At 41.2% G+C, this 20,136-nt stretch overlaps 1 protein-coding gene and 1 long non-coding RNA gene across 10 annotated transcripts in view; one reads left to right on the top strand and one right to left on the bottom strand.

Moving 5' to 3' along the window:
* The window catches only part of TJP1 (tight junction protein 1), a 346,374-nt gene extending 332,076 nt beyond the window's left edge, over positions 1-14,298 (bottom strand). For all 9 annotated transcript variants that reach the window (XM_025199469.1, XM_025199470.1, XM_025199472.1 and 6 more), the window contains exon 1: positions 14,148-14,298. In XM_025199469.1, coding sequence (XP_025055254.1) covers positions 14,148-14,293 — 146 coding nt within the window. In that variant the 5' untranslated portion in view covers positions 14,294-14,298. The remainder of the gene's footprint in view (positions 1-14,147) is intronic.
* Positions 14,299-16,255: 1,957 nt separating this feature from the next.
* On the top strand, positions 16,256-16,840 carry LOC112549661. The gene is made up of 3 exons (XR_003093177.1): positions 16,256-16,284; positions 16,549-16,628; positions 16,749-16,840. It is a non-coding gene; the product is annotated as an uncharacterized LOC112549661 (long non-coding RNA).
* The last annotated feature ends 3,296 nt before the right edge of the window (positions 16,841-20,136 follow it).

Below are 20,136 nucleotides of genomic sequence, written 5' to 3'. Positions count from 1 at the left end.
AGTGGCATCTACACAGATGAGGAGAATAACCAGAAGGAAAGCAGACAGAGATGGGAGGGAGATGAGGAGTCTCCCAGGATACAATCCTATCAGCTCCTGTTGAACTTCTGTGTAAGGCCCTTCAGAGAGATGACTGACTGCTTAATGAAGATCAAGGTGCTGGCTGCAATGTGCAAAGCCCTGAACTACTTACTCTAAGTTTACTTCAAAGACTTTTCATCTCTGCCCTTCCAACAATGTATAAGTAAGTCTGAAAATGCTGGAACTCCCCGTCCCAGGAGTGGAGCTTGGGTGACATTCTTGGTAGCAATTTCTCACCTCTGCAGCCTTTCCTGGTTAGAATTTTGGTTTAGTATGGACCCAAATATGTGTTGCAAGAAGAATGTATTTAGCTTCTCAACTGACTGAGCTATGTAATACTGGACTCTTAACCAAGCACGATAGATCCCACTCTAGTCACTGCTTTTGAGCTGCATGCAGCACAAGAACATGGTGATTCTACTCTTCTTTATTGACCCAGCTGTAACTATGTAAGGTGCACATAAATATCACAGGGCTGACCACCTTGAAGCAATAGAAGAATAGTTGTGCAATCCCCATCTTCACATACCCATCATCACATACTACTTATTCCTATTACTAGGGCCACTATGCTGCTTTCTTAAAGCCATTTGGATTTTTGCCACTTACTTCAGTAGGAGCAGGTTCTGGCCTTCAGCACATACACGCCTTATTGGATTTTTTTTTTTGTAATTAGAAATAATATTTGTAAATATATTGGAGGAGGGAAGGTCTTTCCATTTACTCTTTCTTTTCCTATCATACTGCTTTATTTTTCCTAGTTGCCTTCATGTAACCCACAGTTACTGCACTGATATATTTATGGACAAGATCATCTGTTTCTGATTGGTTGCCTTGTTGGTAAGGGAGACTGTTACCTTGGTTTTTAACATTGTGTGAATTTATGCAGGCCTGTGTGGGTGGCACATTTGCTTGACTTCCAGCTATATTGTTTTCTTAAAAAGTGGGCCCGGCCCATGCCAGCCCCACCAGGCAAGCCCGGAGCCAGTGAGGGGCCTGGACTGGCAATAGGGCTGGGTTACAAGCTACTGCTGAGCATGGGGAAAAGTGGCCCCTTGCTTGCCCTGCACTTTAGCCACTTGCAGCCCATGTGGGGCTGCCTGTGTCTGCTCCAGACAGACCCACGTGGGCTACAAGCACCTGCAGCAGGGAGCTCTGGCCACAGGGCAGGCGAGGGGCTGTTTTTCCCTGTGCTCAGCACCAGCTTCTTCCCTGCCGGCGAGCAGGGGGTCGGGGCTGTGAGGTGCCCTCTACGTGTACCACAGGGCTGGGGGGGCACTGGGAGCAAGTGGGTGGGAAGCCAGCAGGAGCATGGGGCCCACGCTTGTGTCCTGGGGCCAGTGCTGGCAGGGCCCAGAGCAGGGTGGCAGGAGCATGGGGTCCTAGCTGGTAGGGGCTCTATGGAACCGAGCCAGCTCCCCACTCTCCCTGCTGGTGCAGCACAGCCCAGCTCCACAGACCCCTGCCAGCCTGCGCCCCACTTCGGGCCCCGCCAGTGCTGGCCTTGGGACATTGGTCCTAAGACATTGGGACATTGGTCCCAAGATGGTGACCAGGGGGCGGGGCACCTGTCAAGGGGCGGAGCTACCCATGCGGCACTCAACAGCCTGCCAAAACTGGATAAGCGGCCCTCCGCCCGAAATAATTGCCTCACCCTGTCCTAATGGCTATGCTAACCCTGCCCTACTTCAGTTCCTCACTGTAGTCCCCTTGCAGTCTTTCCTGCCATACCTTGACAAAAATGATTTATTACAGTGCTGGATAGAATACCCACATCTAAAAGCCAAAAAGCTCCAACACCATTCTAGCTCTTTCACACACGCTGCTAATTTTCCATTCAAATGTCCCCTGTGTCTGAAGATCCTCTTTCCTTGTTTGGAATGCTCTGTCAAAATAGCTCAAAGGAGCTTTCATATTAAAAGCTTTCTCTTATTATCCCTCTGTTGTAACAGCTACCACTGGTTGCCTGGAATTTATCTGTTGTAGGGCTAGTTTGTCAATTAAATTGGTTAACTTACAGATGATGCAAACAGGAAAAAACAGAAATACCAAGCTAAAAATTAAAGCAAAAAAATAAAATAAAATAAAATCCCTAGGTCACTAAACCTAGTGATAAGGAGCCTCATGCAGGGACTCATTCATCTTAGTGATGGGGATCTTTATTGATATTCAGCTTAAATTTTCTTTTATTTAAATGTACCCTTTTGCATCCTCTGATTGTAGTATACTTCAACACATAATGTGACAACTCAGGGAACCCATGGATGACATGAATTCTGGTTAACATTATAGTCAGCCATTCCATGATGCAGCGATTTTATGAATTGCATTATAGGCCTTTCAGTTCAGGGATAATATTAGTCATAATCCTTAAGTGATGGCTCATTAAGGCAGAAACACTTTGGGACAGTATGCAAGCCAAAGCTAGGAGAATTACTGTATGTCCATAAACTTTGCAGGGAGTGGGTGGGGAAGAGTCGAAAATCCCTAGAGATGGAACAAAGGAAAGAAGTGTTGGTGTTCAGATATAAATTAAAGGGACTCAGAGTATGAACAGAGGGCTTTGATAAGCAAGATATGAGGAGCAAACTTTTGAAGTAGAAGGGTCTTGATTAACTTTTAGAATCAGCTCATGACCAAATAAAAGCTTTTCTGCACTAAGACAGACATTACAAGTTAAGAAGAAAAGTCATGTGAAGAAAAAGGGGATCCTGGACCCTTTAAAGGGCTCTTCCTTCCAGAATAGAAGAAACTCAGCCAGGGAAATGAATGCAGGAGTTATTATTTTGTCTGCATCTATTTATCTTGTGTGCTGTCTAAATTAAGAACAATGCATAAATGTTGTGCATGTCTACTATCAGGTGCCCATGAAGAATTCATCTGTAAACCAGTAGTGCCCACATTGTTGGAGGTCTATAAGAGGATGTACTTACACTTCTCAAGAGTCTGGAGGATCAGCACTGGTCGGGGACACTATGGCACAGCAGTTTACTCCACTGAGGGTACTTCTACATGAGGTGCTTAATGCACAGTAGATTAATTCTACTGTGTGTTAGCATGCATAGCAAAAACCATGGTAATATGCTAATGCACAGTAGTATTAGTCTACTGTGCATTAAGCATCGCACAAAAAGTGTGTGATCGTGGTACTGCACTTTATTTAGTACTTGCTTATACAAGTAGGCACTGTACATTAATGAATGTGTAGATGCGCCCTGAAGTGCATGTGTAAATGGTGACAGAGACTGGCTGGACCATGATGGTGGTAAAATTCAGGGGCTGCCCATTGCCAACCTGTGCTCTTTAGCACCTTTGTGCCCCAGCCAGCCCCTTCACCACCCAATGCTGCCACCTGGAGCCCAGAGGGACCCCTGAGGCTCCCTGCCAGCCTGGGGCTCTTCCATCCTGGCTCAAACTGCTGTAGTCCCAGGCGCACATGTAAATGCTATGCCCAGGAGCAGTTCTCAAGTAAAAACTGCACTGGAGTTTATCATATCACCTTAATGGCACGTATAGGTGTGTCCATGTAGGTGCTGATGCTGTACCAACCACAGGTATTTGCATAAATATCATAGAAGGATGAAATGTTTAATTTACCTCACACAATGAAAGGCAGGAAATATTTATTACTATCACTTCAAAACATTAAAACTGCATTGCAATGATGTGATTATGAACACAGAATTGCTCAGGGCTCATTAATACAAATGGAAGTTATATGAGTATCAAAATGAAAAATACTTTTATATTTCCTAACTATAGTTATCAGCTACATTTTTTTCCATTTGTACCACACCTACCACAATGGGACACAGTGACTGACTGAGACTCTTACATGCTATGGTAATACAAATAACAATTAATACCAATATTTTTTTAGAGAAAGTGCTAAAGGGTTTTAATAGCTATAATATAGTACCATCTAGTGGTCACACCAAACAAACATTTCTACAGAAATTAGTTGCCAATGACTGTGTAGTCACTGCCATAGCTAATTATCACTGCAGCACAAAAGAGCTCTCTTCTCCTAGCAGATATATATAAACATATTGGAAACCAGCAAACAATTGACACAAATTCTAAATATAGCAAAGCTGCTTATTTTTTTGCACTGTATCCCTAACAAGTTCAAAGAAGTATCTTTTTAAATGTGGATGACATTTTAAATGTAAAAGCAGGAGAAAGTTTTAAAACTTATCTGCAATTACCTTTGCACCCTATTTTTAACCATTTCCATTTCACTATGAGAGTTCTTACCCTATAGAAAGATGGGTAATCCTCATGAAGCAAAGGGTAACTAGATGCAGGGAAAAATGAGCATTTTGCAAAGACTAACATGTTTAGCAACCAACAAGCATATGCTTTAAAATAAGATTAAACAGGATAGATTTGTATTTTATTTTCCTCTGCATTCCATGATGGAATTAAGATAACTAATATATTGATTAACACAGTCTGGCTCTTATTGGTTACTATGGCAGATGTAAGCTGCCAAAAGCATGATCTGTGCACAAATCTCTTGAGTTTCTAACAGCAATGTGACCTCTTGCATGGATTTTGCTCAAGATTGAAAGCCTGGTTTTCAACATAGCCTCAGTTTATGAATGAATGGGGAGCATGGTCTGAACACAAGACCTCTTCTAACCAGCTGGGATGAAAGCCTCATCTTCTCTACCTAGTAATTAATTGCAAAAACATAGCCTCCCATTGCTGTGTATTGCAGAAAAATCAGTCATCTTTATTTGATGGTACTATTCATAAATTGTCTTATAGCAGAGAAAAATATCAAATTCATATGATAATGACACAAATATACTTAAGCAGCTAGCAAAAGAAAAATATTTTATGGAAAACAGACATAAGGGTGAATAATTCAGTTAGCATTTTGATCCCAGAGGGTCAAATTCTGTTCTCTTTTGCAACAGCTCTATGCCTCAGCTCACAGCTATCTAATCTGACCTAGAAGTTAGTTCCATCAGATGGAAATATAGAAATTATGTGCCTTAGTATTTCAGGAAGAATATAGACATTTTTGTAAAATGTTCTCATAGAAGTGAGATGTGCATAGTTTAAATATAAAAAAAAACCTGCAAGCAGTAGGTGAATGTTATTATTATAAAGTTATTATTATATTTCATCTGTTATGTTCTGCCCAATACCAACACATCGTTTACAGCCTAAACATGCAGGACAAAGGATTCTTGCCTCCATTTAACAGGTGGAGAACTGAGGTACAGAGCAAGTAAGATCACATGGAGAGTTTCTGATAGGGCCAGAAGGTGAATCTAGATCATCTGAGTCCTCCCCCATTAGAAACTACCCCAACAGTAACTAGTAAGAAGTGAAAGGAATCTAACATGGTCAAGTACTCTTGCCTGATCCCTGTACAGGGAAAAAATATGCATGGGAACAGGGAAGTAAGTCATAGTGTTTACTCTCTCTTGCCCCTGCTCTACTGAAATAGCATTCAGTTGGGCTCTTGGGCTAAGTACAGACATTCAAAAAGCCTGAGACAGAATCAATCTAAGTTATGCGGTTTTCTATAAGCAGTGTAGTTTATATCTGTAGTGAACTGAATACACATTTGCCCTTTGGTGTGGGGGGGAAGGGGGAAAGAGAGGGTAAATCTTAGGGCACAGACAGAAGAGCAGCTCCCTGTTGCAGCTCGTACCACTTTGCAGGAAGCGCTACGAGTTGCAGTGATCCTCCAAACCTAACAGAAGCTCGCTGTTAGGTCTGGGAGTTGGGGATTCCAGCTGCTTGCTATGAGCCTGCAGCCTGGTCTCTGTAGCAATGCCAGCCCCAGTGCTATTTTCAGAATGGGGCGGGAGGGGGAAGGGAGCAGAGGGAGCTCATTCTTAGGGTTTCCCAGCTGGTGCTGGAGGGTGGGATTGGAGCCTCCCACATCTCAGGGAGACTTCAATCCATCTGCCCCACCCTCCAGTGCTGGCTGAAAAAACTCCAGACCAAAATCCCTCTGCTCCCTTTCCCTCCTCAGAGTCTGAAAACAGCAGCAGGCTGGGAGCTCTGCAGACAAGTTACAAAGCACACTCTGTTTTGGAGCATGTTCATCTGAACCCCCATTTTTTCAGGATTGGGCCCTTTTAAAGTGGTCTGCAGCTGTGCACTTCTGTTTGATCAAGACTGTAGACCGCTTTCTGGGGCTAGATCAGGAAAAAATTGTCATTTCTGTCTGCACCCTTAGACTGGGCTCCACCATTTTTAAACCAGTCTGTGTGTGCTGATCTTCTGTTCTGTTATAGGTATAGACTGGTTTTGTGTGCCTTTCTATTACAAGTATAGAATGGTTTCTGATCACTTATACCAGTATGCCTGTACCTGGCCTTGGATTCCACCATATCTGAGTGGTTCAGAGAAAAACATGTAGACAACCTTAGACTCTGTACACCCCCAAAAGCCTACTATCTGTGTATCCAGGTTTTTGTACCAGGCATTTGTACCCCTGAACTGCCTGGCATATAAAAGATTCTGTTGATGTCAGCATTATCTGCATTCAATCATTCAGCAAAACAGTTAAATGCTTCAGTAGGACCTTCAGTAGGACATACTTAAATGCTTTATTCGCTTGAGGATAGATTACATACTGCTCAAATCAGTGTGCATTTTGCATTTTCCATCAGCGTGGAGCCTCAAAATATGTAAAACGGGTCCAGATCATTACAGAGACTAGAATCTGGCACAATCCATATCTTATTAAACACTTGGGTGGAAAAAGGATTCACTTAGCCTGAAACAAAATTGCGTGTCCAGACATAATCAAGAAAGTAGTACTGAAATTACATTCTTTAAAATTAAATTTAAAATATTCTAAAGAGGGTCACTGGGGATAGAATATAACTGGATTCCTAAGCTACAAAAGATTGGAGATCATGTTTCTCATATTCATTTTCATATGTAAAAGTATTGGACAAAATTCTAGTGTCTTTGAGATCATAGGGGCTTTTGCTACGACCTTCAATGAGATCAGAATTTGACCTGTTGACTGGTATTGAGGTTTAATTCAGGTTGAAAACACTGACTTTTAATGGGATATAAATAATACCCAAAACTGCAAATCCCAAATGATTAAATCCCATTATTTTATCAATGGCATAGAAAGTGAGAAAATACCAGGTTACAGCACTTTTTGCAACATGAACCTGTTATGTAACACTCTCTATCTTAGCCTGAATTTACATTCTGTAACTGAATGTTTTTATCATGATCCATTATAAGAGCCAGCCTCATTTGTTTATCCAGTCTGCAGAACTTAGAACTCAGTGGTCACGTCTACACTTGTGCTTTAATGTGCAGTAGCCTATTTTACTGTGCACTAGTGTGTCACAGCAAAAACCATACTAATATGCTAATGCACAGTAAAATTAGGCTACTGCGCATTAGACATCACTAAAAAGCATGCGCTTCTGCTACTACGTATTAGGGCAGCTCAATGTGCGTTTAGTTAGTACCTCACATTAGCAGTATTAAACTTAATGCACAGTAGCAAAAGCACATTAATGAACGTGTAGACACACCCACTGTGTATTTTCAGCCCACCATATAGATTTTATCTGATGCTGAAAAGCTGATGGAATAGTGAAGGTTTAAAAACAAATTTCCATTTGTAACATAAATAGCAGTCACTGGTCCTCACGACCAATAGGAATCACCTGTTTGGCACACAGATTGCTGGCCCTAGTGCCTTCTCAGACTTCCACATCACGACTAAATATATATTTTAATATTCAACATGTTATTTGTTGACTGTGTACCTTAATAAGCTTACTGAAAATAAATACATAACACATATCACAATGTTATTAAACTATGACCCTAATCAACCAAATGATACTTAATAGACATTACAGATATCAGTGAACAATTCCTGGGCCTGATTTTGCCCTGTTTTACCATAAGTTTGACCATAAAGTGATGGAAAAAAGAATCAGGCCCAGTCTTTTTAGTTATGTGTTTTATTTTGGCTAATGTCACCCTAATTAATGCAACCCTATATTTTATTGTAATTCTTTTAGAAAAGTCAAAAGGATCGGTCCAAATAAATAGAGGTCGGATGGTGAGGTTCTGCATTCTTTGTGTATAGAAAACTCCCACCAACCCCAATCAAGTCAGCATCAAGAAATGCTTTGAGAAATGCTGATTACATATCAAGGATACTACTTATTTTGGCAACTGCTATGCATCATTTGTTATTATTTAGTCCCAATGATCCTATAATTTGCTTATAATTTGAAAAGACAATATGCCCAGATCCTTGCCCTATTTGGCAGGATACATTTTGGCTGGCATAGTGCTGACACCCAGGAGAAGGTGCACCTGAAGCATTGACCACGCAAGGTTGCATGCTGCCAGTAAGCTGTTGCTCTCAGGAGATCCCAATACAGTACAATGGTCTCAAGGGGATACTTCCTGTCAACACAAATTTGTGGAGTTCTGAGGCTATTCTAAATTGCACTGAAGGATGAATTAGCCCTATCAGTGGTGCCGGGGTTTAGAAAATACAAAGATGTTATATATTCACCTTTTCTGGCCCCTGCAAGAGGCTTGCCCAAAGTGCAGTGGGGTCCTGTGTCACTTTGTAAAGCATTTCACTTTTACCTACATTTTCAGTAAATTGGGTACATGGTATGTGTGCCTACTAAAATTCAAATCCAGAAATCTGGACAAAAGAGCCTATGTATTAATTTAGGAGCATAAACAGCTCTGAATAAAAGCAGCGAGTCTTTCTTTCATTACCTCTGTTGGGACTAACTTAATAATAACTCATAAATCAAATTGTGACCCTTGTATCTGGGAATAAACAGCAAATTAGCTACTTATTTCTACATTGGGGGGAGGGGGAGGGAGGGGAAATGTGCCACTGATCTAACAGAGTTGGGCATAGAGAAGCCAAGCAGCTTCTGTTCTATCCCTCGCAGTCTGGCTTTACAAAGGGGGATCATCATACCACAGATGAATTTTGCATTAAAAAAAATGGTTTTCAAATGCTGAAATGTAATATCTTTCACAACTGTAAAGTGTTATTCCAATATTAGGACACAGTTTGTCACAGAACTGAAGTGTTTTTTGCATGAAAAAAAAAATCTTACATGCATTATCTTGTTCCACATAAATATATATACACATCACTTGCATGGAAATAAAAAGCTGCATATAAAATCTACTATGTTTCTAAAAATGTGAGCTTATCTGGTTAGTGTCATAGTATCTGTAAAAATAGCATCTAATTTTCACAGTTTTAATATTATTTCCATTTTTAATTTTCCAAACCAAATCTTCTCTTCATGTAGGAGGGGCTGACACACATACATTCTATTAATGCTAATGAGAATTGTGGCTTCAGACCTTTATCCCTCAAACAGTGAGAGAACAAACACTGTTGTCTAATAGGAGGAAAGACACAGACCCCGAGGAAAATAAAACATTTTCTCTTGTGTGATTAGTGCGAATTTCACAGGCCCAGGGTTGAATGTGCAATGATGCTTTGCAGATAACAAAGCAAGCTAACAAAACAGATCTGTGAAATCAGTGCTAATTTGAGCTCATATTCTGGCAGCCAGTGTCCCCATGTGCAATCCTCGTTCCCACTCAGTCGAGATTACAAATTTCCACTTGGCAGGAGTAATCAGAGAGGAAGGAGATACCTGAAACTGGGGGCAGATCCAGTCTCACCCCAAATTCTGACCCACAATCTGTCCAAAAAAATGCCTCTAAAAAAGGGTGATTTGCAGACGTACAGAGTGGCATCTACACAGATGAGGAGAATAACCAGAAGGAAAGCAGACAGAGATGGGAGGGAGATGAGGAGTCTCCCAGGATACAATCCTATCAGCTCCTGTTGAACTTCTGTGTAAGGCCCTTCAGAGAGATGACTGACTGCTTAATGAAGATCAAGGTGCTGGCTGCAATGTGCAAAGCCCTGAACTACTTACTCTAAGTTTACTTCAAAGACTTTTCATCTCTGCCCTTCCAACAATGTATAAGTAAGTCTGAAAATGCTGGAACTCCCCGTCCCAGGAGTGGAGCTTGGGTGACATTCTTGGTAGCAATTTCTCACCTCTGCAGCCTTTCCTGGTTAGAATTTTGGTTTAGTATGGACCCAAATATGTGTTGCAAGAAGAATGTATTTAGCTTCTCAACTGACTGAGCTATGTAATACTGGACTCTTAACCAAGCACGATAGATCCCACTCTAGTCACTGCTTTTGAGCTGCATGCAGCACAAGAACATGGTGATTCTACTCTTCTTTATTGACCCAGCTGTAACTATGTAAGGTGCACATAAATATCACAGGGCTGACCACCTTGAAGCAATAGAAGAATAGTTGTGCAATCCCCATCTTCACATACCCATCATCACATACTACTTATTCCTATTACTAGGGCCACTATGCTGCTTTCTTAAAGCCATTTGGATTTTTGCCACTTACTTCAGTAGGAGCAGGTTCTGGCCTTCAGCACATACACGCCTTATTGGATTTTTTTTTTTGTAATTAGAAATAATATTTGTAAATATATTGGAGGAGGGAAGGTCTTTCCATTTACTCTTTCTTTTCCTATCATACTGCTTTATTTTTCCTAGTTGCCTTCATGTAACCCACAGTTACTGCACTGATATATTTATGGACAAGATCATCTGTTTCTGATTGGTTGCCTTGTTGGTAAGGGAGACTGTTACCTTGGTTTTTAACATTGTGTGAATTTATGCAGGCCTGTGTGGGTGGCACATTTGCTTGACTTCCAGCTATATTGTTTTCTTAAAAAGTGGGCTTGCCATTTTCATAAATTGTTACAAGCACTTAGGAATCAATTCTCCCTCATTCCCTTATATAAAAACACACGTACACACACACTGTAGTGGATGGGTAAGGTTCCCTTTCTAACTGCTGAAGCAGGTGTGACACTTAGAAAAGAGCTAGCAGAGGCTGGCTGCCAAATATATTTTTCCCCTTGGGTGGAGGGATAGGAGAGTTAGCATGCAATAAGCTTAAGATATTAATATTTTGAGTCAGGTTATTGGTCCACTTGTGGGAAATATTTCTTCTAGGCAGTTTTGTTTCTCCAGTGCATTACAGATATCCACCCATATTGCAGGTTGGCTCTTAGATCCCTGTTTGTGACCATGCTTGTGGCCATGTAGAGACATAGCTACAAGCCTTCAGGGTTGTGAGCACCTCAGGCCACAGCAGCCTTTGCACTTAAGGTGCCTGAGTGCTGGGTTAAGTATAACCCACAGCACTTTTTCCCTTCTCATACACACTCCAAACTAGCTAGTGTTTTGTCTCTAGTACGTGATAGAATTTCTCGTCACTTGAAATGCCTGTGAATTACAGCTCTGTGCTGAGGTTCCTTTGAGTGTTGAAGGGTCTGTAGATATAAAAGGTGGTGCAATTTATGCTGGGGCTTTTTAGTGCTATTAAGGATTTTCAGTATGGATTAGCTTGAGCATAGCCTCCCTGTTTAGGCACATGAGACTGGAAGGGCCTTTCTGGACCATCAAGTCCAGTCCCTTGATTTTTCAGGCCACTATTTACTCAAGGAGTCCCCAAAATCTTCACTTCAAACTCTCACACAAACAAACAAGAACACCAGAAACACCCTACAACGGGGTGGGCAATTATTTCAGCTGGAGGGCCGCTTAGCACGTTTTGGTGAGCTGTAGAAGGCCGCAAGGGTAGCCTTGCCCCTCAATAGGCAATAGCCTTGCCCCACCCCCTGGTTGCCATCTTGGGACTGGAAGTCTCACCCCTGACCTTTGTCGCTGGAAGTCCCTCTTTTTGCCAGAAGTGTTCCTTTTGGGGGTGGGGGGGGGGCGGGTGTTTACCATCCTCCAACCAAAAAACACCTAAATTGTATACTAAAAATCACACGTCTAAAATAACATTTTATTTAAAAAAATATTTTTGTCCTGATTTGTGTGTGTTTTGTTGGGTATATGGAAATGACTGCATAATAGCTCAAAATGAAGTCTTATTCTTATACATCATGGAGGGGTGTGGGGGTATGGGTGGGTAGGTATGGGGTTTTTTGGGTTGCTGTGGGTGTATGTGTTGGGGGTGTGTGTATGTGGGGTGTGGGAGAGGGCACTGTGCGGTTCCTGGCCCCAAGGTGGGGCTTACAGGACTCTGGGTCTGTGCCTCCATGTGCAGCTCCCAGCTAGAGTACCAGAAACCTCATAAGCCAGCCCAGCTTGATGGCGTGGGATTCCCCATAGCTCCTAGCACTAGTGCACCATCAGGCCAGGCTGGCTGTGCACAGGTCCCAGCGTTACAGCCAGGAATCGCATGCTGCAGGGCCAGTCCAGCCAGCTACATGCCATGCTGCATGGGTCCCAGTGCTGCAGCTGGGAACTGCCACAGCACAGCACAGAGCCAGCTGGCCTGGCCAGGTACCTCCCACCAGCACATGGTTCCCAGCTGCAACTCTGTGACTGCAGAATGCAGCAAGAGCCAGCCTGGCCCCCAGGGTTCCTAGCTGGCTCCTGCTGCTGCCAGCCCTGGTCCCAGGGCCCTGTGCTCCTACCCACTGCCACTTCCCTTCCCCACCACACCTGCCACTGCTGCCTTTCCCCTGTCACTTCCTTCCTTTCCCACCTGCCACCACTGCTCTCCTTCTGCCCACCTGCTACCCACCACCTGCCTGCTGCTCCCAGCCCTGCCTGCCCACTGCTTGGGCATTATGTGGTTCTTAGCTGCAAGGCTGGAACCACACAGCACAGCAGGAGTAGCTGGGAGCCATGTGATGCCAGCTGGCTTGGGCTGGCTCCTGCTGTGCCTGCAATCCTCCTCCCCCACTCTTCCCATTCTTATCTGGGTTTCCTTCTCAGGCAAAGGGAGGGTGGGGGAACAGCCCCAGGGTCACCAAGCCAAAAGCCTCTGCTAGGGGGTGGGGTAGGGTCAGGTGGGCCTTGCTGTTGCTGCCTGCCACCAGCTCCTCCTGGGTCCTGCTGCTGCTGGTGCCTTGTTGTTTTTAACAGGCAGCCACAGGAAGATAATAATTAATTTTCTAGTTTTTTTAGGGGCCCCGTGGGCTGGAGAGAAGGGCTTAGTGGGCCAGATCCAGCCCATAGGCTGTATTTTGTCTGCCCCTGCCCTACAACATGCTAGAGGTAGTACAGGACAGATGAGACACCGCCAACGTGCAATTCACCAGCCTGCAGGGCCCACAGAGAGACCAGGAATTTAGGGGCTTGGTGAGCAGGTACAGGACCTGCCATTGAATTCCCAGCAATGGAGCCCCAGTGAAAACTGTGTTGGCGGAGCGACAGCTGCATTAGCTCTGAGTATGTCTAAGCCAAATGCAGTCTTTGCAAATGAACAGCTAATCAAGGATTTTACAATATTGTGCATGTCTCCACCCTGGATTCATATCCTTGCTCTGGAGCAGGGACTCAACTCAATAATTCACAACCTAGGGAAGTACTTTAACCACCCAACTATTGACTATTGTAGAGTAGTCTCTTCTGTTAGAGCTGTTCCATTTTGTATATGTTATATTAACCGAAGCGGTGATATGCACCTAATAATGTCATGTTCCACATGAGTATCTTGACCACTGGGCCAAAGTTAGCCTCTGTATCTCCTTCTCTTTGACAATTAAGTTTATTAATTATATTAAAGTAGCATGAATAATAGCTATTCTCCATATAACTATTTTCCTCCTGGGCACTGCAAACTAATAGTATCAGCATGTGTTACATCATTATAGAAGGAGGTACAGGCAACACATTTCCCATATGCTTTTTCTTTTTTTGCCCTTCTTGTCATTTTTTCCTTCCTGTCTCACAATTATTGTAATTATAATACTGGTAATGTGTATGCAGGAAGTTTTTACTTGCAAACTACCAAGTTATGAGGGCCTAGGACTTTCACTAAGGTTAAAGCAAAAATTATCTTTATAGGTTATCATATTTCACAAACAGCATGTAAACCCAAATGCAACTAGAAATGTTCTGTGAGAGTCTGTGTATTATTTAATACACACAGAAATTGACAAAACAGCAGCAACTATGATGGATTTTTTTAAACTAACAATATTGGTCATTTTAACCTGTATTTGTTGAATGATTGATTCACTGGGTCCTCAGCAGAAGGGTTTCCTTCCTGGTCATTAGTCTCACAAGTTTCATGCAGCTCCATTTCTGAGACAGCCATCATTTTTGTTTCCTCGGACAAGTCTGGGAAACTTCTCTGCATCTGGTCTGGATAACAATAAAAACATTGATCTAATTTGCTGCTAAACAGCTCAAAGGCACACCTGCTGTTTGACGGCCTGTTGGCTGTGATGCTGCAGGTGTGCAATTATCTATTTTTCAGAAAACATCAATTACTATATTTTTTTTTATCTCTCCCCCACTCCACCCCAGTGTTTATCGTTTTTATTCCCTCAACTAACATGTTCTTGAAGGATGGAGTAACTGAAATAAATATATGTAGGCTATGATCCAGCAAAACATTTTATATTTTGCCAGGTAGGTACAGCTTGTGCCCTCATGCAATAGATTGTTGGAATAGATTGTAAATGAAAAATTTTGTAAATTATTCATTTACAAAACATGCAAATGATAGGCTAGTACTACGCTAGTGTAAAGGGTCTTTACAGTGTTTTAAAAATAGAAAGAGTAGCAATCTTAGTCATAGAGCACTGCCAGAAGTAAATTGATACTTTTTTTCAATTGCCATGTAATTTAAGGTCACTTGATGTTCATAAGATAGTACTAATTCTAAAAGAATCTTTCCAATTGACCTCAACAAGATTTGGATCAGCTGTAAATCTTTAGGATTTCTTCTACAATAAACATAAATTGCAGTATCATTAACTGCAAACAAAAGAATGCAAAGCAGAAGAGTAGACTTACATAAGTTCTTCCAGGCTAGCTGGTTTGTAGTTCACTGTCAGAGTAAAGGTTTTGGATTACTGGGAACAGTTCTGCTATATGCTTTATTGCTGTCCAGTTTCTGAAGTGTCACAAAGAAGTAAAATTGCTTCCATATAAATATTTATATTTGCCTTGAAAGACACATGGCAGAACTAATGCTTGAGGAATTTGGGGGGGATAAATTCTGCATTCTTTGTTCCATCTGAACTCCCAGTAGCCAATGAAAAACTGGCTTCTTAATGTCTACTATCAAAAAGCAGGAGCCCGGTCTTACTCCCACTAAAGTCAATGGAAGTTTGCTACAGATTTCAATAGAAATTTTGTGTGAGGTGGATTTGAGGATTGGGTTGCAAGTGACTTGAGGAATAACTACCACCTTAACACCTCTTATGCTGTTCAGGATGTAATCCCCTGTGAGGTAACAAGACAGGAATTCAGAACTGTGGTAAATCACTTATGAATGAACAATAGTACACATCACCTACTGGTCACAGTTCACTGGCACAGTTTACTGTCTTTACGGTGAATGGAGTTAATCCAGAGACTGAGTAACCTCTCATCTGGAAATGTGCCATATTTCTAGTAACTATCACCTCATTATTTCTTTTGAGCAGCAAGACAATAATGATTTGGGAACAAGTTGAAATGCTTTTTGGGAAAATGCTATTCAAAAATCAAAATGGGATCCAGGGGTTAGTAGCCAGGAATTTTACTTTTTCTTAAACTGTACTGGTTACTTTGTTTTGTTTTGTTTTTGCTTTACATACAATAGTTTGCTCCTCTGAAAATATTGCTGATCAGTTTTGTAGAGATTATACCTCACATTTCACAATCATCTCTCCCTTTACTGTTGCTGATTGTCCCTCCTGCCTAAGCCTTAACATAAAGAACCTGGACTAGTTCCCTCAATGGGTGGAAAGCAGCACAGGTGAAGTCAATGGAGCTATGCCAATTGACTTGAGCTGAGGGTCTGACTTTAAATGTGTAGTGAAGATGCTGTACTGTGTCCAAATATATATATTGTACATGATGCTATTTAGCAAATCTCTCAGCCTTACCTCGCAGGTAAGGACAGCCCAATATGAAGAAGTATGGCCAGTGTCCTGATGGACATACAGGAGAGCGTGAAGGTCTTAGAGAAGCTATGCTATCCCCTTGTTTCTGCTTACTGCTGCCTCTCTACAGCAGCACTAGAGGGATTCTTGTGAGGAGGCCATCGCACTAAGACTGCAAAAGAGTATTTCTTCCCTCTCCACTCCTTTGTTCTTTCACTTTTACACAGGGGCAGGGGAAAGAATTTGGCTCCAGGTAAATTAAATGACATCCTTTTTTATCAGATCCTACAGTCACAGCAGCACCCTGTTCTTCGTAACAGGTCTTATACTATTGAACTGCTGTTACATCCATTAACTAATTCATTTGAAACAACGCAAGATTTATACATGAAAATCCATATTATTGTTTATCTTTGGTTTCATTTTAGGCCACTGATTGTTTATGTATGTTAATTTGAACATGTAGCCTGTGTTTTTCTTTTTCCTTCTATCAGTAGATCATTGTTTTCAATGACAGATTCTAAAACCATGCCTTCGTACATCTGATGAATGTCGGGAAAGGGCCAGGGGAACTAGAACAATCGTGGCTGAGCTAAGGTAGACTGAGGCTTTTGCCTGTGCAGGGCAAAAGCAGGCAGCATGGCTTGGGAAACCGTTTCAGTTGCATCCATTACTATTTTGGAAATATGCATGATGTGTGTTTTCATTTATTTCCAGCACATACTGCGATGTTATCAGAGCCCTTGAGATACCCTTAAATGTATTGGCCATCACTCCTTGTAGCAGTGCCAGGCCCACTCAAACTATGACCCCAAGAAGCATTTAAGCTTACATTCTGGCTGGCCCCTTTGAGAATGCTTCAGCTGATGTGGAAGAAAAATCTCCCTGTTTTCTGTTTCTTATATGGAGAATCAAAAAGTGATGCAAAATGCACATCCTGAAAATCTGCAGCATATTTATAATTCTTTATGCCTCGATTTGTATAGTCTTAAATAGATATTGGATTGGTACCATCTTGTCAGGGTGTGTAATGGACCTTTTTCTTAAATGAATGCAGTCTATAAAATACATTTTGCATGCATCAAAATCCACAAGGACATTTAAGAACCTAATTTTTGCTTTTATATTCTTGTAACTGCCATAAAACAGACCTTTAAATCAATAATAAAAAGCTATAATAAGAAGACATCTGTTCATAAGTAAATTATGGTAAACTGTATGTTGCCCTATTGCATAATTTAATTTGTTACTGTCAATTTTAACAGTAATTAAGTTTTCAAGCATGGTTATAGTTATTTCAAAGGTCAAAATGACTTCAGATTTTCTTTATATAATCCTGCAATATATTTATGTTGCTTAAAATAGATATGCTCAGATTTATTACTGTTTCCTTTTAGATTGTTGTCATCTTGAGAATCCTCAATTCTTTATTTGATTAGAGAAACGTATTCACAATTTAATGAAATTCTAAAATTTCATGTTGTATATACTAGTAATCTTTCAGCACAATCCTGTAGTTATAGAATTCCCATCTATCTGACAGCTAAAATTAACTGGCATTATAAAGACTCTAAAAACATCCCAGGTATTAGGACACGTTTTGTAAAAACTCCATATTAAATCAATATTTACTCACTTCTGGTAAACTTCCAAGACTCATTTAGGTATGTATAGGACCCAATGCTCAAACAAAACTCCCATTGACTTTGTAATGTGGATATTTAGTAATGCTGTATTTTTCTTGTAACGTATGTTGTAAAGGTTTTACATAGCATAGCTCACAGTAAGAACTGTGATTTTAAAAGGGAAGTATAAGTGAGAACTCCACATCTATAAAACTTCTTAATGTACTAAAGTATAAGACTATACCACTAAGACTAAGGTAATAAGAATCATAGATGTGAGCTGAGTATTATTAGTAACACTCCACAGAATTATTTTCTCAATCTTAATGTTATACATAAGTAGTATACAAGAATACTACTATGCCACACAACAGCTGAATTCTGATGCAGAATACTGTAGTAAAAAAAATCACTTTTAGAACAATAATATAGTGCTACTGAAATGTACCACTTGAGCAAAATGTTATTTGTTTCATAGAGTTTTGTTCCCTTGGATTTCCCTTTTACTACAAGGTACCGTAACATGAACAAATGCACTCTAGTATGTGGTATGAGTAAGAAAGTAAACACTAATTATAGCAAACAGCTATTAGTGCCAAGAATTCAGAGACCAATATGCACTTGAGCATTCCAGAGCAGGCAGTGACCTTACCTTTATAGCCAAGGAGAAAGCATGTCAGCAAATGGGGATAGACCTCCTCCAAAATGGAACAGAAAGCAGAGAAAGCACTTGGGCCTTTTAAAGAGAGTTTATCTAAAAAATATTCAGCTCTTTTCTTGTAGCTCTCCTGAGACCAAATGTCTTTATATTCCTCCAAGGAAAAGACTCTCTCGTAAACCAAGTATGACAGCACTTTACTCACATCCAGCTCTTCCAGTATTTTCTCTCGGTGATTGATTAGGATTTCAGAAAGCCATTTATTCCTATTCCCATTTTCTCTTTTGGTAGGTTTCGCACAGTTATAAAGCCAAGATTTAGCTGTTCTTCCAAACATTTTGGCATTCATATACACAATCAAAAATTCTACCTCTGCATTTATTGTGCAGTCTTCAGCATACAATATACACATTATGTGGACGCACAGATTGCAAATACATACTGCAGTCCTTAGTTATTGTAATTCTATTGGAATAAAGAAGGCCTGCATCCAAATTATAAAGAAAACTAGCTCGGTGCTTGCAGCCCCTTAAGAGGATTACTTTACACTAATTAGGCCTTTACAACTGTTAACACCTTCTGAACCCTAATGAGGCAACTGAGAGTTGCTCAGCTACATTTTAATGCTGAGCTGATCTTCAAAGATAGCCCTTTGCAATAAATGACTTCTTCAAGAAAACAAGTGATCAAACTGAAATAATCTGCACAAATCAATATAAGCACACAAGAAAAGAAAGGGTCTTCTATGCATTTGAATTGTATGTTTCTTTGTAACATAAATTACAGTGATATAAATGATGCACTTTCACTCTTTTAGGAAACATTAAATTTCCAATGTGTTTGATTTATATATTTAAAAAAAAACACATAGAAAAGAAGAATAATTACAAACTAACATATAGTTTCAGTATACAGCATGTTAAAAAGCTACACAAGAGACAGGAAATACAGGAAAAAGTGGTTAAACAAAGGTATTTTCTGTGAAGATTAACATTTCTGCATGTTTAACAATGTTTCAACATGTTTACATTTATTACGCTTTGTGCGAGAATATTAAATCCCATATTAGTTTCCACTAAATAAACCAGGTTTAAGAGTAGAGATTAATGCAATCCCAGTGTAGGTGTTCTGTCACTGGTAATCATTCACTGGGGATCACACACTTGTATAACTACATCACTCAAATATTGCAGATGTCTGGACTCTTGAGGTCTTGTTGTCATGTTCTCTATTTTCCAGTATAAATTTACTTTCCTAAGAGCCTAAGGAGTGTGATGTGTACACAGCCAGTCACATCCCTGGAAGGAGCTGCTGTGTCTACTTCTGCTTAATTCATAACTGGGGCAGATTCAGATTTTGGCAAAGGGGAAGTGGGGCGGGGACTGTAGGAGCAATCACCTGCACTATAGTGATGACTGCACCCCTGATCCAAGCCTCCTTCCCCACCAGTGCAGGCAGACTACTTTTAAAGTCCCCAAAGCAAGTAAGAAGCCACCCTCTTTTTCTCCATGCTCAAGGGTATGCCTGCCTCCTCTCCTCCTATTTCCCCCCTCCCCCCACCTGCTGCTTTCACTGCTGTAACAGTAGCTGGGGAAGCTTCAAAGCTACTCCTTCCTGCCACACAGGTAAGCTGTGCGGCAGCTGGGTTCAGCTAGGAACAGCAATAGTACCAGGAGTGATGATGGGATGGAGTGTGGGTTCCCCGTTGCCCGAAACAGGTACAGGGAGGGTGAAATCATCCGCTGCCCATTGCGGCTCCTGCTGCTGTGGCTGTTCCTAGCCAAAAGTGACTTTGAAGTTTCCCCCATCCCTGGGACAGTAG

The sequence above is a fragment of the Alligator sinensis genome, unplaced genomic scaffold (genome assembly GCF_000455745.1).
Source record: "Alligator sinensis unplaced genomic scaffold, ASM45574v1 scaffold458_1, whole genome shotgun sequence".
Taxonomy (NCBI): domain Eukaryota; kingdom Metazoa; phylum Chordata; order Crocodylia; family Alligatoridae; genus Alligator; species Alligator sinensis.
This window is presented reverse-complemented; position numbering and strand designations above follow the sequence as displayed.